The sequence below is a fragment of the Drosophila mojavensis genome, unplaced genomic scaffold (genome assembly GCF_018153725.1).
Source record: "Drosophila mojavensis isolate 15081-1352.22 unplaced genomic scaffold, ASM1815372v1 contig_136, whole genome shotgun sequence".
In the NCBI taxonomy this organism is placed as follows: Eukaryota; Metazoa; Arthropoda; class Insecta; order Diptera; family Drosophilidae; genus Drosophila; species Drosophila mojavensis.
The window spans coordinates 17484657-17509470 of NW_025318667.1; the positions used below are offsets into that span (position 1 = coordinate 17484657).

The following is a 24814-nucleotide window of genomic DNA, read 5'->3' on the forward strand; positions in this document are numbered from 1 at the left end:
AACAAAGCCATCTGATATCTGTCGCCGAGCTGTTGTGCGTTAGCTATGTGACTATTACGACAATTGCATTATATATCGGGCCGATGCTGTTGCCAACCCTCACTAAGACCCAGCAACAATGTCAGCGACGCCCACGCACAGCCACACACCGGCCATTGGCAACAATGAAAGGTTCTGCTGATTGTTCCTGTTGTTGTTGTTGTTGTTGTTGTTTTTATGGCATGTTGTTCTCCTGCCTTACTTTTTTTTTTTCTTTTTGCAGCTATCAGTTGATTGGGCTCATGCAAAGCCACTGATCAACAAAAGGCCAACAAAATAAACAATGCGCCAGCGACAGTAAGCAGAGCAGAGAGTATGTTTGTCAATATATGCAACAGGGTTACTCAAAAAAAGAGATTGCTGAAAAAAATTCCTTAAATGCAATAATGAAATTTTGTAGCTTGCAGGCGCAAAAAAAAAAAACATCTCTTTGAGTTATGAATGTGTTATAAGAGCAGAATATGTATAAAAAATTTTATAGTTTTAAAATTCTCAAAGTAAAAACAAAATTGAAACACCCTAATGTGCATATGTCTGTCGATATTGGAATATATACGCATCAAATACATATACATACATATATACATCTGAGCAGGCGTCAAAGCGTCAAACTGTGAAAAACAGAACTATTGCAGTATACCGAATACCAACTGGAGTTGCCAGGCTAGTAGATACCCTGGCTTTGTATAGAAACAACATTATTAGCCTGCATTTAATCTTAAATAAATACATTTCTGCTGCCGCATCTACATATATATGTATATATCATATGAGAGGTCTCAAATTCTTAATCTTTAATTTTTAAAAATTATTTTTGTTTTTATTTTTAGATTGAGTCAAGATCAAAGCCAATATACCCAACATAGCACATTTTTCATGAGTTCAGAGTCTAAAAAAGATGGCAATTAAATCAGACTATGTCGCATGCAATTGGAGCACAGAAATAAATAGTTCTTTATTTATTTATTTATTTCTTGTTTTTTTTTTCACACAATAAACAACAAATGCAATAAGTAAAACAAACAAAATATTAATTTTCAGCACAAAAAGTGAGCGGCTGAAGAGATCAAGAGAAACGGTTTGTCGCATTGTTTCGATTATCGACTGGATGAAGTGAGGTGGATCACAGTAAAGCCTCTTATATAAATTACTACACACACTATATACATTTAGATGTGTATTGTATAAGCTTTCAGCGACTTTTTACTCTGAGCTTTCACTTTGCCAGATTGTATGAAGGGGATTTAGCTTTTTTATGGCATACTTTCGGGCGAAATTAAAACAAAACGAATCAAGATGAAACAAACTGGGCAATGAGAGTACAGAACGTAGAGAAGGGATACAGAGAAAAACATTGCGGTAAGGGGAAAAGGGAAAGATAGAGATAGAGATAGAGATGGAGATAGAGATAGAGATAGAGATAGAGATAGAGATAGAGATAGAGATAGAGATAGAGATAGAGATAGAGATAGAGATAGAGATAGAGATAGAGATAGAGATAGAGATAGAGATAGAGATAGAGATAGAGATAGAGATAGAGATAGAGATAGAGATAGAGATAGAGATAGAGATAGAGATAGAGATAGAGATAGAGATAGAGATAGAGATAGAGATAGAGATAGAGATAGAGATAGAGATAGAGATAGAGATAGAGATAGAGATAGAGATAGAGATAGAGATAGAGATAGAGAGAGAGATAGAGATAGAGATAGAGATAGAGAGAGAGAGAGAGAGAGAGAGAGAGAGAGAGAGAGAAAGATGGATTGAGAGAAAGAGATAGACAGAGAGAGAGAGGACGAAAGATCGATAGAGAGCTAAAGACAGACAAAGAGAACAAATTAAAGAGATTGATTACAAAAACGGAGAAAGGTATAGACAGAGCAAAAAATAGTGAGAGTAAGAGAGACCTAGAGAGAAACGGAGTGAGAGAGAGGTAAAGATATAAAGATGGGGGCATAGAGAGAGAAAAGTGGAAAATGATGAGTCAAAAACGAAGAGAGATATACGACAAGATAAGGAAAGAATAGAGAATAGAGAATGAGACCGAAAAAGAGCGAAGAAAAGATTAATAAATACGTAAAGAAAAAGATAAAAAAAATCAAGAATGCTGAAGAAGTTAGTAAAGATTGAAAAAATTTTATACACATTGGAGAGAAAAATGGACTGAAGGAAGGAGAGGTAAATAGAAACAAAGAAAGAGAGAGAAAAAAGTATTATATACATTCATAAATACAAGTGCATATATTGTATATATAAATACTATATATGTATATATGTTTATAGCAAGACTTCTAAAAAATCGATTGAATATAGGCAACAGCAGAAGAGGCCAACATTTGCGCAATTAGAGACGGCATCGTGTGATAAAATATCTATCAAGTTCGAATTCGAATCGGTTAGCAGCTGTACAACAACTCCATGTTGTAGCTGGCAGAAAACTTTTGCAATCTAAATACGTTTCAATTCGTTTCAAATTGATTTACTGTGAGCCTTTAAGCGGCTTTCGTGGATGCCAACTGCGAGTGGCAAATCAACATTGCAAAATGGCAGATTAACTATTCACTGATTACTAACTGACAGCACAACATGCTGGCAGTGCTGGGAGTGCTGCCTAGTATGTGTGTATGTATATCAGAGTCGTTGTCGCCGTCACAGTCTGATCTCTCGGCCCGGTTGAGCCGTCATAATTAAAAATTCAGCAAATTACACATGCAACAGCGACAGTGAGCCTCATTGTGAATGGCTCACCGCTGCCCAAGCTCTACGTCTAACCACCCATCCACCCAACCATCCAACCATCCATCCATCCATCCATCCATCCATCCATCCATCTAGTTGCATCGTCAGCGCCGTCGACATCCTTCAAAACTCCGTCCGGCAGGCGGGCGGGCGGCTTTTGGCTTTGACTGCTCTCGACTGGCATGGATGATGACGCTGCTGATGACGACGACCCCAATTTCGCACTTAACGCCACAGTCAACCGCATCAAGCTACTTGCGGCCAAAATAACTGTGGGACATTCCGGTTTTGGCTTTATTTTTTAAATCTTTTAGATAAGCCGTGCCTAAGCCGAAAAACTATCTATAATTGTGTAGTAAAATGTTAAAGTGAATTGTATCTGCAGTTATGCAACTTCCTTCGGCTGTTGGCCCCACTGTGCACAATTTGTAAACATTTTTAATGGCCATAAAGTTAATTAAACTTGCATTTAGGCATCGTTAATTCTGTGACTGCTTTGATATGCAATTTCTACAATTTCCGTCAATTAATTTCAAGCTCTGACCGCTCCGAATGGGCCGACTTTCGGGTCGTTAGCTGAAACCAGGCGGCATCACGGCTCACAGTAGCCAAGCAGAAGTAACAAAAATCTCAAACTCAAAAACTTTGACAACGTTGACAACTTTGCCAACGATGACACCTCAAACAGCAGTTAACTGGCCCCCGTCCGACAGCCCCTCTCCGGCTCAAGCTGTGCGACTCCAGTGACAGTTAAAGCGTTCGCTCAGCTCAAGAAGTCTGCAGTCTGAATTTGAGTGGCTAGCGCACTTTAAAAACTAAGAGTGAGCGTCAGCTCTCGTCTGCCAAAAATAAAACTTTTAATCAAATAATGCACACACAGGGGGGAGGTCAGCTGGCCGAGTTTGACAGGTATTTAGCAGCTGTCAGCGTCCGACATAGAGATGTTATTAACAATTACAGCATGAAATGGAGCTTGGCACAGTCTCGCCTCCCCTCGCCCCATGCCACGCCACGCCACGCCCCGCCCCGCCTCATGGTCATGTGGCTTATTGGCCGCCTCATCTCAGTTGCCTGCCGTATCATCCACCTGCCTAGAGATCTGCTCAAGCTGCAATGCTTCGCTGCGCTTTGTCTTCGAAGCGTGAGCCTCACACAGCCCAGACAACAACGGCTTCGTTTCTGACTTTTATGTCTGGCACTGGCTTCGTTGCCAGACAGAGCGACGCGCGCTCCAACAACAACAACAACATCAACATTGACCATGTGGCAATACCAGACATAAACATAAACATCAACAGCAACAATAACAGCAACTCATACAAACGCATTGATTTCAATTGCAAAAGCTTTCAAAGCAAAGGCAAAAACAACATTTGCAGGTACAGCAACAATTTACACAATTTATTTATTTATTTTTATTTCTTTACTTAATTTTTCTTCGCTGGGATTTATTTAAAGTTTAACTTGCAACACTTATGTAATTATAAATTAAAAAAAAAAAAAAAAAAAAAAATATATATATATATATATATATATATATATATATATATATATATATATATATATATATATTTGTATATAAATATAAAATAATTGTCAATCAAATTAACAATTAAGCATTAAATGTTCTATGATTGTTCATATAATTAATTAGCAATTTAGGCTTATGCCATTTAAGCCAGATTATCCAACTGTAATTGCATTAAGAAAAAGTGACCTATTAGGTAAAAATTCCAATCGAAACTTACACATACAAAGCTATAGATTGCTTATATAATAAATAAAATTAAAGTAAGTATCAAATTATATTGAAAAGATATATCTCCATCTCGATGGTATCTATACTGTCATTTTATTATAACCCTCTCTTTTATAGATTAGACTTGTAAGAAACGATTTCAATCAATTTCTCAGCTATTTCAGCTATATCTGACACAAGTTTTCAGGCAATAGATCTATTCGCAATATCCGTAATATTAACTATATACTACTTCTCTATGATATCTTTCCACTCACTGTAAGTCCTCCCTCTCCTAACCAGCAGTGCATTCAACCAAACAGAGACTAAAGCTCAGTATTACTAATATATTATTAATAGTAGTAAGTATTACTAATATATTATTCCTTCTCTATGATATCCTATACTTCACTATATATCCTTCCTCTTGATGATCTGTAGTCCATTCCATGTAGTAGTAAAAGATCTCTGTATATTTTCAAAAAAGAATTGGAGACTCTAATAATTGAATAAAGTCGAGTCTCGATAATTTGTACCCCCTAAGTGAAAAATTGTGATAAATCGAAAAAATTCGTTTCCTTGAAAATAATTTGTTCTCGATAATTTTTGATATTTTGAATTTCTGTATAACTCGAAAAAAAAAAAGAATCGAATCCCCTTGTTGTTTCAAAGTATCAGAGCTCGATTGTACTTATAAAGACAGCTCTTGACTAATAAAAATAAAAATAAAATAATGCCCTTTGATGCATTCAAGCTTAAGTCTCATCATTTAACAGAATTCTGTATATTTTCAGCTCTCAAATTCAATCTATAGGTCTCATTAATGAAGTAAATATTTCTTATTCGCAAGGAGTACTCTTCTAGCGAGTGAGCTAGAGCTCTCTCTAATTGTTACATTTCCACTTCACATGTTATTTCCATAGATATAAATTGGGTAAGTCTTGATCATATAACTTCAACTTGAATTTCATATATTTTGCCCTTCTGAACAGTTAGTTGTTCTCATTGCTGTCTCGATTTCTGTTAATCACATTTTCGACTATTTTCTGCGTTCTGCGCTCACACATTGACATTTGGGTGTTTCAGTTGGCTCGCCTCATGCATTCATTTCATTATTAATTTACAAAATGTGTTTTAATTTTGCTCAGTGCTCTGGGCTCAGCGCTCAGCTGCTTTCGCGTTTTGCAATCCACTTTTTTTTTTTTCGTTTCATTTCCCTTAACAGTTTTTAACGCTTTTCTTCTCTGCTTCTATATTCTTAATTTTTTTCTTCGTATTTTTGGTCTTATTTATTTTTGTACTTTTATTGTTGTTGCTGTTGCTGTTGTTGTTGCCTTTCACCAAAGAAGAAAACGTGAAAATTTCTTACATTTTATTTGCACAACATTTTAATTTGCTTGGCATTGTCGAACGGTGAGAGGACCGAGGCGTATGCAGCTTCTGCAGCAAAAAGTTGCTGCTGTTGCTGCAGTCAAGTCGTCATCGGCACACAGTGGGTTCACTACCTAGTTTTCTTTGCAAAACCCAGATTTCTTACTGAAGTTTTTAAAAATAGATTTAGCATTTTACATAAAACAAATATTATCAAAAATCTGAAAATAATATTCCAATTAAGTTTTGAATACCAAAGTAAACATGAAGTGAAATAATAACATATATAAAGTAATTGCATAGATTGTACCAATTAATATAATCTGTATATTCCGTCAAATATCGATAAATCGAAAATCATAAAAAAAAAAATTCTATCCCATTAAAAAAAAAAATTGTTCTCGATTATTTGAACTTTTGTGTAAATCGAAAAAAAAAAGTCGGATTCCTTTTCCATTTTGAATTATCGGGACTCGATTGTATATTATTATTTATAGGCTATTTCCTTGTATATTCTTGGTATTAAATACTCTATGCATATACTGCAAACATATATCATATATATTCATATTTTGATATTCATATCTGATAACAACTCTAGATCTTTTAGCTATGCTTTCATTTACTTGCACACCTGTTTCTGCTGCTTTGCACCACTGTGCATCGTGGACTCTGAAGTTCTGCAGCAACTATGAAAGGCTCCACAGCAAAGTTTGGCTCGGCGAGACATTGACATGGCTTTTGTGTGTGTGTGTGTTTGTGTGTGCGTGTTTGTGTGTGTTGGGCTCTGCCTCATTCGTTTATTCCCATTTTTACTCCCATTTGCCATTTCTTTTCTTATTTCTTATATTCTCCTATCTATTCTTTTAATTCTGAGCTTACGTTCTATGGTGTCCATCAGTTTTATGTTTGCCCTGTCTGCCCATCGGTGGCTCGAGTGCCGTAGGTGCGCAGCGCGCTCCTTTATCAGTGTAAACAGTCGTGCAACAGCAGCAGTACTACCAACACCACCAGCACTACCAACACCAGCAACCGCATCATCGGAAAATTCTCAAGACTTGGCCTTCGCCATTCAAATGCTTTCGAAATGCGCGCAAAGGCTTTTTGCTCACTGTGAAATTCTCAGGTCTTCGCAGCTGCTTCACCCAGCAAATTGTTGTTGTGGTCACGACCGATTTTTTACCTCTTTTTCTGCTTCTTTTTCTCTTTGCTTTGTGCATTTACGATCTTCTTCTTTTCCTCTTAACCTCTAACCCAAATATAATATATACATATTTTGAAATAATTCTCTTTACAAGCCCAAAATTTTGACTAAATAAAGAGAGATCATTAGACCAGACGCGCATAACCTTTGGGGGTTAAGCAAATATGCGCTTTATAATGCCGAGTTTTGTCTAGACATCTTGTGAAAACAAAGACATTTTTATGCAAACATCAGCCAGCTTAGATAGAGAGCAGTGCGCTGCTGATAAGATTTTGCTAATGTGATAAAGCCCGACCTAACCAAATTTTATCAGAGCTATATAAAATAACTAAGAATATTGAAATCGGGCATTACCAACTGTATAATACTCATTCAGAGTATAAAAATAAGCTAATTTTTTCCGTAAAGCAGTTCGGGAGGAGTCTATACCCGTTTATACGGAAAGACGAATGGATGTACAGAAAGGTTAAGATACACACGGACGGATAGTTGAATGGACAGGCAGACATACAAACAAATAATTGAATTGCCGGACAGAGAGACAGATACAAATACCAAACTCAATATACTCTTACACTCCCAGAATGAGCATTCAAAAGTGAAGTAATTCTACAAATGAAAGTGCTTTAGGAACTGCCTGATTAGAAAATCTTGTGATATTATCCATACTCAATTTATTGATGCATACACTCGAAATATTCAAAGTAAAGGCAATATTTTAAATTCTAGAGTTGCTTATGTGGAGATCTATATCATTAACCTTGGATATTTTCATATTTATAGCCACCCTACACAGTTGAATCACGATAATTTGTACTCCGCTAAATCGAAAATCGCGATAAATCGAAAAAATTTTATCCTCTTGAACGAAATTCGTTCTCGATAATTCTTGATAATTAAATTGGAAGTATCGGGACTCGACTGTACTATATACACCAACAACTAAATAGTGAGCAGTGAGAGCCGTGTGAATGCTTCACAGCAAATGTAACTTTTCCCATTGTATTCTGTGATAAATAACAATTTGCAGCAATTGCCGTTAAAGAGGACATTTGCGAAATTCCGATGTTAATTAGATAGCGCGTTGTTGGCTGGCAGGAAAGTTTGTTGCTCTGGCTTTTGGCTCATTAAAAATAAAACATGAATACAATAATTGCATAGAACGCACTAATTAATTTTATCTGCAATGGCGTCGTTTTGGCCAACTTTTTGTGCAGCCCCAGTTTCACTCCCCACTCCCAGTCCCAGTCCCAGTCCAGCGCGAGTTCTGGCGCGCCATTTGGCCAAAACGCTAATTATCGCAAAAAGGCAGCACAAGTTTTTTTTTTTTTTTTTTTTTTTTTTTTGTAATTTTTGGGCCACGTTTTGCGCTGCTGTGAGAGTGAATGAAAGACCTGGGCTAGCTAGCTAGCTAGTTACCTAGTGATATCTACTTACCAGTGCATTGTGTTCTTTAATAGGCGTGGCATTTATCACAGGCTGATAGAGATTGTTGTTGTTGCTGCTGGTCCTGTTGCTGCTGCTGTTGCTGTTGCTGCTGTTGCTGTTGCTCTTGATGTTAGTTTTGGTGATGCTGTCGATGCTGCAACTGCTGCGGTGGCCATAATCCGTTTGCTGCTGCTCATGTGAGATGCCAAATATGAAGGGACCCGTTGTTGGGCCCCCCACTGGCTGTGGATGTGGATGAGGATGAGGATTCAAATTCGTATTCGAATTCAGGCCCGACCGCTCGGTGTCGGTCAAAAAATCAACATTTCGCCGCGTACAGAAATCATCCTCGAAACGTGACGAGTGCAGCATCAGCTGTGCCGTCGCCGTGTGCTGTGCGTCCAGATAATTGCCAGAATCCGACGGATGATAGCAGGCATTGGTCGGCGGTGAGCCATTTGCTGCCGAGCTGGAACTACAATTCGATTTGGTTGTGGCCGTCGAGCTACTGGTGGATGAGACGGGCTTAAAGGATTTCTCGCGCTCCCCATCAAAGCAGAAGTCTCTCGACTGAGCCGTCGGCGACGGCGGACTGCCATACGGATAGCCAATGTGCGGACTCTGCAGATGCTGATTGTACTGCTGGGAGAGCGCATCAAAGTCGTTAAAGCCGTGCAATCCCTTAGCGCTATCTCGCTTCTGTTGCTGCACATACGGAGAGACGTAAGCGTCGCTGGCGCTGGCGCTGGCGCCATTGATGTTGCGCTGCGGCGGCAGAGGTGGCGCCGGCAGCGGTATACCGGCCATGGGCGAGCCCGTCCCCGTTTTCTTCTTGCCAGCGGCCTTGGTCAGCTGCAGCTGGGGACGCCGCTCGCCCAGCAGCGGACGCTGCGAGTTGTTGTAGGGATGATTGCGCTGCATGTAGGCCGAGCTCAGTGACATGTTGTCATCGTAGTCATTCTCCAGCTCCACCTCCATCTGATTGCATTCATAGGCATGCCCGTAAATGGTCATTGCCGCCGGCCGCTGGCGATCATGTTGATGATCGCAATATTTAATCAGCTTCGCATTCCCATTGGCTGGCAGTGGCAGTGACGGTGCCGGTAGCTGCATATTTTGGCCATGGCCATGTCCATGGCCATTTAGGGGCAACGCATTGGACGCATTGCTGCCGCTGCCGCTGCCGCTGTTTGCCTTCGATTTGTTGCTGCTGCCGCTGCCAAAGAGTTTGGCCAATTTGACAGTCATATTTGTGTGACGTTTTGCCTCAGACCAGACAAAAACTTTTTCAATTAAAATGTTGCCCAATGCCAAAGACAATGATAGTTGGCCAAGCTCGACCCACCAACACACACAGTCGGCTGCTGCTGCTGCTGCTGCTGCAGTTTATAGTTTCAGCTGGCGTTCGTCCTGCGAAAAACACAGACAAGAAAATACGTATATTAAAGCTAGAGTTTAAGGCATCGGAAGAGCTCAAGGCTGCACTACACTGAACAAAATAGGGTGATATTAAGTACATAGTTTTAATTTAGCATACGAATAAATATATAAAGGGCCTCAATAGGCAGTATTAAATTTTGATTTAGTTTTTATTTTATATTACAAGAGATTTTAAACTCATTTCAGTTAACATTATTATATATTATTTTTCTATTTTATCAATATTATTAATTATATATATTAGTAATTAAAAAATATAATAATAAATATAAATATAATAAAATATAATAATAGCAGAGCTAATTATCTTTATATTTTATATAATAAATATAAATAAAATAAAATATATGAAGTTAAGTACTATTATATATTATCATATTAGTATTTAAGTTGTCCTTAAATATTTTTAAAATTTATTATTATATTTATTATTATATTTTATATTATTATTATATTTTTATATTTATTATTATATTTTAATGTATATATGTATATTAGTAATTAGCTCTTTTATATTTTTGTATATTTTATTACATTTCAATTATTTGTATTTATTTATTATTATATTTTATATATAGTATGTATATAATGTACGAAAATGAGATCGTATATTATATTATATACATATAATATATATCTATATATATAAATAAATATATCTCATTTATATTATATTCATATATTCATATTCAACTCTGTAATAATCCCAGATCTTGGCTCACCATAAATATCAATCTCAAGTAAAATTCTAGCTAACCCAGCTGGCAATGAGCCTGGCCAATGGATAGACGAACGGACGGACGGACGTACAGCGCCTCATCTTTAGACTCTGTGCCGCATTCACTGCGAGTGGCAGCAACTCTGGGTGCACCGCAACGGAAACTGTAATAGGATATGCATCAGCAAGAACATCAACTAGCTAGTTAGTACGTTCGTTAGTTAGTTAGTCAACTAGTTAGTTAGTTGGCTGCAACAATGACAGGCCGTTAAATTGCACATTGAACGGTTCGACAGTGATTTATAAAAACGCATTTTTTTTGCTCCCGCTCTCCCCCTCTCTCTTTCTCTCTCTCTCTCTTTTTCTTTGATTATAATATTTTTTCATTCCGTATTATTTACCAATGGCAGCGTAAACCGCAACTGAGCCATTGCAAAACAAAAAAAAAATTCTGATTAATTTGTAATACAAATAGCATATCCAAAAAAAAAAAAAAAAAAAAAAAAAAAAAAACATGAAACAAGTAACAAAAATATATTCATTGAGCAAATATTAAAAAAAAAAAAAAATATATATATATATATATATATATATATATATATATATATATATATATATACGTATAGATATACTTTTATATATTTTTATACTCATTCACGAAAGTGAATCAGTATATTGGTTTTGTGCAATGTCCGTCTTGCTGTCCGTCCGTCTGTCCGTCCGTCCGTCTGTCCGTCTGTCCGTCTGTCCGTATGAACGCAATCTATTTCGGCGCTATTGAAGCTAGAGACTTGAAATTTGGAACACATACTCGTGTATATCTCCGATTTATAAAGTGTTGAAATTTTCCCGATCCGCCCTCTAGGGGCGTGGCAAATCGGAAAATGCATTTTCCGATATACCAGAAATCATGTTAGTTAAAGAGCTAGAAAGCTGAAATTTGGTATGTAGGTCCGCGTTGACCACCCAAGATCACGAGCTATGGCGGATTTATCTACGCCCATTGGGGGCGTGGCAAATCGGATAAAACTGTATCTCCTAAAGTTGTAAGCCTAGAATGCTGAAATTTTGCACGTCAGCTAATGGTATGACTCTATAAAGTCTAAAAATAAAATTATAAGTCTATGCCCATTGGGGGCGTGGCAAATCGGACCTGAAGATATAGTGATTTTTTAAATTCTCCTATATTTTGGACACTACTGATGGCAGAGACCTCAAATTTTGTATATATACTCGGACTGATCACCCAAGACCAAAAAGTTTTGTCGGATATATGTCTGCCCACAGGGGGCGTGGCAAACTACAAAAGTTTATATCTCCTAAAGTATAATAGCTAGAAGCTTTAAATTTGGATAGTTGAGTTACTGGTAGCCTCCTCTATCGATTCTCCAAAAATAATTTTTGCGCCTCTTTAGGGGCGTGGCATATCGAAAAATACCCTGTAATTTTCACATTTTTTGAGGTTAAGCATTCAAACTTTGCAGTTAGGGTACCGTTATCTCTTTCTAAAAACTGACCAAAAATGAGGTGTCTACGCCCAGTTGGGGCGTGGCAAATCGGAAAAACCTGTATAATCTACAGTATTAGAGCGAAACTTAACTACTAAATTGTTGATGGGATGTGAATGAGTATTCCGCAGTCGGTAACGCCCGACTGCAACGTTCTTACTTGTTTTAATATTAGCTCAATGAATAAATTTTTTTTTTTCTCAATAAATTTCATTTGTAATTCATATACAGCAAATATAATTCAGCCTTGCTCAGCTATCATAGCAGCATAAAAAATTAAAAAAAAAATATAAAATAAAATAAAAATGTTGCCGCTCAACATATTTTGACAGGCAAAAACATATGGATGACAATTCGCATAAAGCCCAGGTTTTTTGGGCGGGATTATCGATTCAACTGATGAACATATTGGGTTCGATGTGACTCAATGCCCTTGCTGTGCTGCAAAACATGTCGGATTCTCGATGCAGAGACCAATGAGAGAACGAAATAGCTGAGTTACATATGTACACATTAAATGCACTCGGCTTAGTATTTTTTAAATACGTTTGTCTAACATTCAAAATATTCTATCAGGCGAAACAGTCACATCTCAGCATGGATTAAAATCAAGAATGCTTTTTAATCTCTGATAACAGCTACATTTGAGCTATTTTGCAGGCGTAGATCGTTTGACTTGCTTGTGCTGTGAGCCAAAATTTCCATAGCTCATATGCGAATATCTCTATTCATTATGGGAGAACGAAAAAACTGAGACACTACTCCATCATATTAGTATTTAAGTTATTTACTCCTATATCTTTCACAAAACTTTTCCAGCTGAACATTAAGCAATGTTCTGGGTTTAGGGTATATCATAGTTGGGCATTTGATTTGCTTCTTCTGTAAGCCATTACCGGCAGTATATGCTATTAAAAGATTTGTGTCCATGAAATGAAACAAATACACACACACGCACGCACACTCACACACATACACAAAATCAGCTTTATGCACCTATCGCTGTATGTTACGCTGCTGCTGTTGTTGTTGTTGCAGTTGCTGCTGCTGTGCTCTATAAGCCGTCATTTCCCACTGATGCTGCCATGGTCCAGTAACTCTTTTAGTAACTTTCGTGTGTGTGTGTGTGTGTGTATCTCGCTGGTCTGTTGATTTCATATCATTTTTAATATTGCAGCTAGGCGCCGGTCCGGCAAACGCCCTCAATGCCGGCCACGCCTCCATCCGCGGGCGAATCACTGACAAAACGAGATTTTCCCATATGTGGATGTGTATGTGTATGTGTATGTGTATGTGAAGAGCCTGGCCAACAACAAGCGCAGCACGAACACGAGCCACGACAAAAGGCAATGCAGCACAAATATTAAAACGAGAAAATGCACAGAAACAAGGAACAACACACACACATACACACACACACACACACACATACTTAAACAAGTTGACTCGCTCAACTCTGATTTACTCTGCCCAGTTCTTGGCAGCGCTCTGACACAGATTTGAGCTAACGCGACTGGAAAATCGTTTTAAAGAAAAACTTTTATTTGTGCGGGAAATGTGTTGAGCGTCGAAGCTCAGCTCAATCGAAGAAATGATAAATTCATTTGAGCTAAGTTAGGATATAGAATCAGCGAGCTAACATTACGATCAAAAACTCCGTGGCAGCGCCTTTAAATGCTGGCAGAGTATGCATAAATTGCAATACAAAGAAAAGGCATTCCGCCAGCAGTTTGAGAGATGTGGAAAATAGAGAACGGGAAAATGCTTTGAATGAGGGGGATGCACGGAATGCAACAGTTTGTAATTTACGTCGAGAGCTGAGGCAATGGCAAGCGAGAAGTTAGCAGCGCAAAAAAGAAATTAAGTGGAGAACAACAAAGAGAATGCCAACGGGGAGTGCCTGACCAAGAGATACCCAGAGCTGACTGTGTTCAAAATGTTATAGATTAATGCGTGAATAGAGAGAGGCAGAAGAATAGCTAGATAACCTACAGAAGTAGATCGACTAGACTATTAATCCTGCTCAAGAATCAACTGGAAATACCTGACTAAAATAAGTAATACCCAACACTCTAGGCAGACATAGCTCAAAGTGAGAAACAGAGGAGCAAACGAATAGCTGGATGAACGTCTACACATAGAGAGGTAGATCGACTGGGCTGTTGGTCCAGCTCAAGAGTTAGATAAGTGGAGAACAACAAAGAGAGCGTCAGCCGGGAGTAACTGACTAAAATATACCCTGACCATAAAAATATAGATTATATAAATATAAAGAGACAAACAAATAGCTAGATGAACATCTAGACACAGAGAGGGTAGATCGACAAGACTGTTGATCCAACTCAAGAATCAGCTAAGAGAAAACAACTAAAAGAGCGACAGCTGGATGTGCCTGACTAAAAGATACCCAATACCCCAGACTAAAAGATTGGCTAAGTCTCCCTCTACTTCTAGCTAACTAGATATAGGGCTGTCCATATTCGATGGACCCATCTGGAAGCCCTATATCTTTAGACAGAGACTGGCTAAATATACCGTAAGAAAAGGAGGGAGAGAGAGGGAGAGAGAGAGAGAGAGGGAGAGAGGGAGAGAGGGAGAGAGGGAGAGAGGGAGAGAGAGAGGGAGAGAGAGAGAAAGAGAGGGAAAGAGAGGGAGAGGGGAGAGAGAGAGAGAGAGAGAGAGAGAGAGAAAGAGAGAGAAAGAGAGAGAGAGACAAGGAGAGACATCACTTGAAGCAAATAAAATGATTATTATTGTCATGATTATTATTGGCATCTGGAAACCGTCGAATATGGACAACTCCACTCCCCTTAAACAACTTCCATGGGTATAGCTTTTTTAGTCGTTAAAAAATTACCACTGCCTTTGACAAAGTCACTGTGACGTGGATGTGTGAGTGTGGGTGTGACTTGGCTTCAAGTGGCGGCTGGTAAAGTCGACAGTCGACAGTCGACAGCTGTCGGCTGGCCCACAATAGCAAAGTTCACTTTGTTGTCCTTGACACCATCCTCCGACACACGACACACACACACACACACACACACACACATCCACTGGGCATACTGAGTGCGTCATGCTAATGAGAAAGCAGACGATAAAGATATGGCAAATGCTTTGACGACACGCAGGCAACGACTAACGAACCAAAGCCAAACTAAATGGATTAACTATAAAGTTATATTCGGATATATAGCTCAGTAGTATAGTACATCATATATATGTAGATTATGATCTTAATGTACATATGTGTATATGTGTGCATGTCATTTCAAGCGAAAGTTACTTCTCATGTAATATACGATCAGAATTTTTTGCTGCTGCTGACAGCAGAGCTACAGAGCTCAGTGCGCTACTGCTGGCGACTTCCTGTCACGTCTGCCACATAAAAAACGCTGCGGGCCTTCCATTACAGCCACTGACGACGACTGACAAACAATTTGCAACAAGCCCAACGAAACTTTCGGCAGCTGCATTAAAAAACAACAGCAATAGCAACAACAACAAGAACAACAACAACAACAGCTACGACATAAGGCAAACTTTATCAAAAGCGACAACAAAGACCGAGAAAGTATGCCGAGCAGCCGGACAGTGGAGTGGCTTACAAATGACCACAAAGAAACAGCCAACTGAATGAGCCGTAGACCTGGGGCTGCACTGGCCTGAGCTACCAGGGAAAGGGTTTGCAGGTTTGCAGGTTTGCGGGTTTGCAGGTTTGCTATCTTGCTGCTTTGCTGTCTTGCTGCATGCATCAGCCTACGGCAACAATTTGTGGACACAAAAATATGCGCCCAACATGAGATGAAGTTATGCGCCGAACGGACAGACTGGCCACTGCAGCGAAAGACAACAAATGCAAATTATTGTTATTTATCACACACTTCAACAGCATTCAGTATGCTCCGGCTGGCCATCGAAATAAGCAGTTGGAAATTCAGTTCAGCTGAGTTGTTGGAAAGCGCAAAGTTATGCAATGTGATCAAGCCAGCTTCAAGCTTCTTCGTTTAAAGAAAGTATGAAGATGTCGCTTAGATATACATAAATATATGTATATAAGTAATAATACATATATATATTACGTCAGTATCGATTCGATTGACAAATATGCACTATAATGTATTGCTTTGAAATTCAACTAATCTATGTAGATCTTGACAAGAAATATGTAAAGTCTGAGCATAACGACTCCGTTTAGAGCGTCTTTACGGTTATTGGGACGGAAATTTTGGTCAAACCTATAAGTATGGTTATAGCGTCTTCCTGTTATAACGACGGTTCCCTGAGCGTCGGTATAATCAGATCCAACTGTATACTATATTCATCTACATTTTCATTTACTCATGCACGAAAGGGAGTATATGAATTTTGTAAAATGTTCATCTTGTTGTTCACCCATCCGTCCGTCCGTTTGCTTGCATCAATGCTAGCCATTTCGACTCTATTGAAGCTACAGACCTTCAAATTGGAATGTATATACTCCGTTACAGCCTTCAATGATACAGCTTCGGGACTTAACGAGGGGCGTGGTAAATCGGAATATACATTTTCCGGTTTCTCAGAAACCATGGTAGTTGAAGTGCTAGAGAGTTGAAATACGGAATGTATCATCTATTGATTTGAACAAATTGTGGGCGTGGCAAATCGAAAATTGTATCTGAGCGCATTTAATGTGTGAATGAGTATGCTGCAGTCGGTAGTAGACGAAAAAGTTTTTAAAATATTTACTTTTTTTATATCATCTCAACATCTAAGCGGTATATCAATATTCGATTGTTTAAATAAATACTATATACATATATATGGTATATATACATTACATATTTTTATGCTTCATTTCACATTATTTTTTATGATATGCAACACTTTTTTTATGAATTTTCATAAAAAATATTGCTCTTTATTTTTATAAATAATTATATTCAATATTTTTTGCTGCTTATGTAAGCATTTTAAAGTGAGTTTAATAATTATGCAAGCTTTAAGCATGTGCACAAAACAAACAGAGATAAGTGCACTGCACTGCATATAAATATTTGTCGAATATATTTTACATAAATAATTTGCGCTCATTATTAACACTTTTCAATTAATAATTAAAATGAGAGTGTTATAAGTGGAATGCAATAAATAAACAAAAATGAACTTTGGCCTTCAGGGCATACTCAAATGCAGTTAGAGACGGTCTCTCTGTGTGTATGTGTGTGTGTGTGTGTGTGTGTGTGTGCAGCAGGTGTAAAGTTTAACAAAAACTAAAACCGGACTCACTTTAAAATCTCAGCTAAGCAACAAGCAGTGCAGCAAATGGAAGAGGAAGAAGAAGAAGAAGAGGACGAGACAGAAAACTGAATTTGATGAAGCCTTTGTAGTGCTTGAAACCGGTTACCAAAACGATCCTGCCAGACAACAATGAGATGCGAAACTTCCAGATTCAGCAGCAGATTCAGCCCTTATCGCATGCCGCCAGCAGGTAGACGGCAAACGAAAATCCAAACATCTGCCCGACCTAAGGATACCCAATACCATTTGAAATCATCATCATCTGAGTTGTGTTTGATATGAGGTGCATTGAGCACAGGTATACGAACAAGTGCACTAACTTATGCTGGACAGTGTGGACTAGGAAATACCCTAATCACAGCAGTTGCTTGATATAGGGGGATAGGTATTGCAGGAGATAGTACTATAGCTAACTATCGATACAAGGCTATCATATTATCGATACTTAACCATATTTTCCATAGTTGGATCCATATTTATATAGAATGTCCTCAGAAAAAACGAAAAGTATTCAATTTGTAAGGCCGTCTCTGTTTGCTGTTTGAATCAAGTAGTTTTTCTCTTTTCTTGATGTCATTCAAGTTGAGTATCGATACGATTATAGTTGAGTATCGATAACACTAAATTTATGCGTGCGATTTAATGAATTTAATGAATAATTTTAATAATGAAATTAATACAATAATAATTAGATAAATAATTAATAAAAATTAAATTAATAATTTTTAAATTATTATAATTGAAGTAAAGTCTTTCATAAGGCATTTAAGGTCTACTACTTATATAAATAATATATTTATATATTTTACTTTTGTAAATAGTACTCTATTCCTCAGCTAACCAAACAGAAAGAATATATTGGCGGCATGGAATAATTACATAAATCTATAAATATTTCCGACTCTAGCAGGTAAAATCTTAAACAAAGTTGAATCATTTCCTGTATATATAGTTTGCAATATCTTTAAGAATTTTGCAGCTAATCGGATTCATCGGATTTATTATATTTATTTAAAAATAAACACTTGACTGCAATGTAACGCCCATGGGGCGTGTCAAATTAAAGAATTTCAAAATTCTAATGATAACTTGCAGTCAATTGGATCAGCATGTGGCTGAAATGAATGCAGTCAGAACCGGATATGTTTTAGCCGTAATGATACGGGACTCCCAGTGCTGCTCAGTATGTGTGGGTCTGTGAGACCCATTTCATGTGAAAACGTAGTTGAACAATGCCAAACAGAGTCACAATCAGTGCACAGCTGCAGGCATTAGGTATATTATGTTTCTTTTTTTTTTTTTTTTTTCTTCTTTTACCCATTTTCTTTGCCGTAAAGATGCTGACCAGCTTGAGCTGTGCGGGCTTGATTAAGGAACGCATATCTGGCAGATACAGATTGGTAGGCACTGTTCTTTTAATTTGTATTTAATCGTTCGCCGCCTCGGGCCAACTGACTGGGCTATGCGGCTGCTGTCAGCCAGAGCAGAGTCTCTGACAGATACAAAACAATAAAGTCACAGCCAGCTGTCGTTGCAGGCGGTTCCGTCCGCATCATCTCTCTATTGTGCCAGCAAATTGATTAGATACAAAAATAAAATCAAAGGGAAAAGAAAAAACAAAAAATAAGATAGAGAAGGCAAAAGAGAAGAAGGGAAAAAATAAAGAACAGCAAACAAGTAACTGAGAATACGAAGAAGAATCAGTTTCGAACACCGGGCCAGCTGTTGCCGAAAACAAAGGCCAAGCGAAACAAAACAAAACAGAGCTAAACAATAAACAACAGACAGAAAGAGAGAGACAGAGACAGAGACAGAGAGAGAGAGAGGCAACTAAATGTATCTCGAGCGTGTGAATTTTGTGTTAAAGTCTGTGCAGGTGAGCCACAGGCTAAGCCAACTACCTCAGTATTGACTGCTAACCCTCGCCTCGAATGTCATAATAAAAACCCAGACCGCCAGCAATGCTCAAGATACAACAACAACAGCAACAACAGCTACGACAACTACAACTACAACTACGACAACTACTGCACACATCCGTATAAAGTTGCCTTAGTTGAGAAACTTTACATTTTCGTGCAGTTTGCGCTCCGCCGGGAACATCTTCTCTGATAGGGGTGTTGAAATTTTATCGCTCACGCGCATCAACAGAATGATTTTACGACAGCCACAGCAACTATTGCTATTTCATTATCGGCACATCATTACGCGTGAGCGGAACACATATATATGTGTGTATGTCGTGGATGCAGAGTATACCCTGTAAAAGGTATGAGCGAAGCACCTTCGAGAGCAAGATGAAACATCTACACAAGTGCTTCAGAGTCGACTACTACAGCTCGTTGGACAGCACAGTGAAGCCTCCCATGGGCACACCGTGCCGTAGTTACTGATATATGCATGTCAGTCCGTCCACACATTCTATCATGATAACAAACCCAAAGTGTAGAACATATATTTCAAAACAGATTGAAAACAACAGAGGGTGCTCGAGTCAGGCTTGCACGACTTGTAAATACCCTGAGCTGGAACTAGATTACCTATGTATGTATACCATATGCTGTATATACGCTCTGTATATATTTCCTATGTATATGAACTCTATGCTATATATATCCTGTATATATTCTAGAGTCGGGCTTGTACGACTAGCAAATACCCTGCCTCAAAATAGTAGTGGACCTGAACTGATCATGAATACACTGTATATGTTCCCTATGTATATGCACTCTATGCTATATACAATATATCCTGTATATATTCCCGAGTCGGGCCTTGCACGACGAGCAAATGTAGTACTGGATTTGAACTTATCATGAATACCTTTTTATATGCACTATATGCTCTATATACCCTGCATATATCTCATAGTTCCATATATATCAATAATTGCTTACAATATTTCTACAGCTTGTAGCTACAGCATAACTGCTAGTCGTTCATAGTCAGTCATTTGCTTAATGTGGTAGCTGCTGAGGCTGACGCCGACGCCAACGTCAACGTCGCGTCGTCACATTAGTAAATGTTTATTTAGTTTGCCCTTTAACTATTTGGGCAGCGCTGTTGTTCGCTTGCGGCCTTTTCTTTGGAGATGCACCTTGATTAAATTCCTGGAATGGAAAAAACGAAGAAGAAGAAGACGACGACGATGAAGCACAAGATCCAAGCAGACCCAACAAACGTCCAGGCCGACAAACAGACAGACAACAACAACTACCAATAAACATTGTCGGCAGTCTGTTGCTGCTGCTGCTGCTGTTATGGCCCGAACAACGTCGCTCTGAATGAAGCTCCAAAGACCAGCATCAAAAGCCAAAAAAAAAAAAAAAAAAAAAAAATGGGAAAAAACTTATTGTAGACACTGGCCATTAATGATGTAGCAGAAAATGTTTTTCAGCCTGCAGCTGCAGCCGCAGCAGCATTCGATAGCAACAAGAAAATGCAATGTGCAACCTGTGCAACAGCAACTGTTGCAGCTGTGGCGACTGCAAATGGTTTTGAGTTAAATAACAATTCTTAAAGATTCCTTAACAACGAAACTCATTCGATTGGGCTTAAGCCAAACAACTTACTTGAAAATCAAATGCTTGCCCCTCTCCATTGTATAAGCTGCACTTCTGTTGGGCATATGGCCGACATTTGTGAGGGTATTTAAAGTGCTTTTAACTGCGCCAAGCCCAGCCCAGCCAAGCCAAGCAAGTTAACTAGCAAAGAAGAGGCAGAGCTCACGATATTCACAATCTCCTTAGCTTGGTTATTTCATGCAACAGCGTCCGCGGCAGCCATGGCTGAGTAACCCAACAGCAACATTAACAACAGCAGCAGCAACAACAACAACAACAACAACGTCTCTTCTTATCGCATATATTGAAAACTGCTTTAAACTAAAAGCCAAGCGCTGTAATCATATTTCACTCTGCCTGCCGCGCTTTCTTTGCTGTTGCTGTTGCTGCTTCTGTTGTTGTTGTTGTTGTTGTCGAGGGTATTGCCACGTTTTACTGTGGCCGTTGCTGCTCTTGCTGTTATTATACCCGAAAAAAAAACCTCAGCTAACCCGCAACAGGTAATTGATGCCGTTTTGAGCTCTGCAAGAACTTTTAATCAATTTTTCAGATTCGCTTTTGCTGCTGATATTCTTTGGCAACAAAATCTTGTTGTTTTTGTGGTTGTTGTTGGTGCTGCTGCAAGGTGTTGCATGTGACCGCCAACAGCCAAAAGCGGCAAGCCAAGCAACCTGCCGTTGGTTGGGCTCAGATTTATGGCACAACCACCGTGGTTAGTGGCCAGAGCTGTAACTGTCTGCCAGAATGAAATTGCACGTTGCTGAATCACAAAAATATTGTTAAAATACTTTATGCAACCGAAGGGGCAAGCCAAGCAGCCAAGCAACCGCGCAATCGAGCAGTCGAGCAGCCAGCCAAGTTGCCAAGTTTTAAACTGTTTCGCTTTGTGTCGAATCACGTAATTGCATAAAGCTATTAGTGAGACCGCAGACCAAACGAAATCTAATGCAAACGTTTCCCTCCATAGCACTACCTCTCTGAGCAAACTCAAAAGTTGCAGACGATAGAATGACTATCGACAATCAAGCAGGGCTTATCGATAAGCATCTCGAGATCAGCATTTGATTTGCAATTATTATATCTATTTTCTTAAATTTTTTTTAAAATTATAATTAGCTTTAATTACTAATTATTATATAATTATCAAAAATTAAGCAGGGTTTATTGCTACATTTATCGATAAATATCTCGATAAGAGTATTGAAAATATTTTTTATTTTTATTATTTTTTATATATTATTTATTTAAATTACTAACTATTATATAATTATCAATAAGCAAGCTTTTCGATAAGTATCGAGTTTGTTTTACTATTTCAAGATTAATATTTTTATTAGTATTATTTGTATTTTCTTTACATTTAAAAATATATTATTCATTGATATTTTCTATAAACAAAATTGTGATTTCATAAAACATGTGAGAGTTATTTAATTAAGATAATAGAAATTATTTTTAAACTATGTTTTCATATATAAAAGTTGGATAAAAATATATATTTTCAATACATATATTCAATATTATTATAAACATTTTATACTTGATGTACATATACATATTTTTAATATATAGACAATATAAATCATTGATATCATTTTATTTCATTTATATGGTGCAAATTTCACTAGAGAAAAGACTCACTCAACGATATGATATATGGTATATCATATATATCGATGCCGATACCATCCTTGAATCGTTTTTTGTAAATTCAACTAGCTCCAATTCAAGACCAATTGAACATTATACACCAGCACTTCAATCAAAAATGTTTACTTTGAGCTCAAGCTTTCTGTGAAATACGATCAATTACCTAAAGTTCGATATTTGATTTCGATTTGACGTTAGTTCAATGAAGGCCACATTCACTGCTGAGTGCCCCATTTCAGTTGGCCCTTCAATTCCAGGGTATACAGCGTAATTTCCACGTTGTAGTAAGCTACTCTGGCGGAATTATTATTTTAAAGTATAAAGCCGCGGCTTAGAGCTCGTTACCTTCGCCAAGCCATTCGTACATAATTATAGAAATTACAGAAAATTGTGTGAAGGGCAGCACGAAAAGCCATAAGGTACTAAGAACTTTAGCAAGCGAGAGCTTTGCCAGAGCTAAGGGTTAGACTGAAAGATATGCTGTATAGAGGCAAGAAATATAATATAGAAAAACAGAGAGAGAGAGAGAGAGATGGGAGATTGAAGATGGTATTTAGAATAAGAGGGAATGTTGTTTAACTTGAGTATATTTATATTTAATGAGCTGTACGCTAGCAAGAAATATAATATAGAAAAAGAGAGAGAGATGGGAGGAAGCGAGATGGTATGTAGAATAAGAGGGAATAGAGTATGACTCCATTGTAATTATAGTTCATAGCGATTGACGGCAAATCTCTCTCTTCTTTTTTATGGATTAACAGAGAATATACGTATGTAGAATGAGAGGGAACATAATATGACTCGATTGTATTTATATTATATGATATACATATACATGGTATATATAAGAAGTAATACAATATAACTCGATGGCAATCGTTAGTAACGCTCTCTCTCTCTCTCTTTCACAGTCGATATACCTGCTTGAACTCTTACAATCCTAAGAGGTAATCTCAAGCATTATATTAGCATTAGAGTAGACTTGAATATGCTCGCGTGCTTATATGTGTCAGAGTGTTAAGATATTTATGCATTTCTAGTATACCAACTGTTGGCCACTATATAATCAAGTTGGGCTCCCACTCCAACGGGTCTTATGTAATGCATTTGGTTGCTTTAAATCACATTTAATTTGCCATCGGATGGATAACAGTAGCTGTTGTAAGTGTCTAATCGTTGTTGTTGTCATTGTTGTTGCTGTTGTTGTTGTTGTTGCTGTTGCTGTTGTTGTTGTCTGACAGCGTGAGCAATTAAGTGCATGCAAAGTTCATTGAGAAGAACAGCAGCTGTTTGGCCTTTGTTATTGTTGCTGTTGCTGTTGTTATTGTTGCTGTTGTAGCTGACTGATGGTATTTTCATTGCTCATTTTCTGCTGAGCTCTGAGAAAATGCATACTTTCTTATAGACACACTCCACTGCGGCCCATAGCATAGCATAAATATTTTATGTATACATACATGAATACATTTATGTATGCATTTATGTAAGTATGTATGTATGTATGTGGGTTAGAGTTAGCTGCCCCACAGATCGCTGGGTGGTAGGGGGTGGATGGGGGTAGGTACGTGTTGCAACTGGCCAGCAACACATGTGCATTTAATTGCCAGTTATGGCAGCCATTTGACTTTTTTCCTTTTGCCAATTTTCCCTGCAGTTATTGTTATTGCCATTGTGTTGCTTGTTGCCGTTATAAATTTTGTGCTCGACGTTATAAATTGTTTCCACTGTAAGCATTTAAAAGGCCTATGCAGCAAAGTTTGCTAAAGCGCCAGACCGGCAGCGCGGCAGCCATTCGGGGCAAGACAGCAGCAGCAGCAGCAACAGCAGCAGCAGCAACAGCAACAACTGCAACTACAGTGCTATAAAATTTGTTGTTGCTTCTTTAGCTGGCTTATTGTTGAAGTTCGTTATACCCAATGTAGCCTGTAACTATTTTTTTTTTTATAATACAAAAATCTGCATTTAATTAAAAACTTGACTTAACTTTTATTACATTACTTCGTATATATTTTCATATGCATATTTATATTTTGTATATATAGCTCTACTGATATGGATATAATCACTCATAACTAAGAACAACTCCTTTCTTTAAAGGGTATCCCATAGTCGTCGTATGCATTTTCATACCGTTAGCTT

At 37.9% G+C, this 24814-nt stretch overlaps 1 protein-coding gene across 1 annotated transcript in view; it reads right to left on the reverse strand.

The window, feature by feature from the left end:
- The window catches only part of LOC6584083, a 77733-nt gene that overhangs the window by 25787 nt on the left and 27132 nt on the right, over positions 1-24814 (reverse strand). The window contains exon 3 of the mRNA XM_002009707.4: positions 8529-9929. Coding sequence (XP_002009743.1) covers positions 8529-9767 — 1239 coding nt within the window. The 5' untranslated portion in view covers positions 9768-9929. The remainder of the gene's footprint in view (positions 1-8528; positions 9930-24814) is intronic.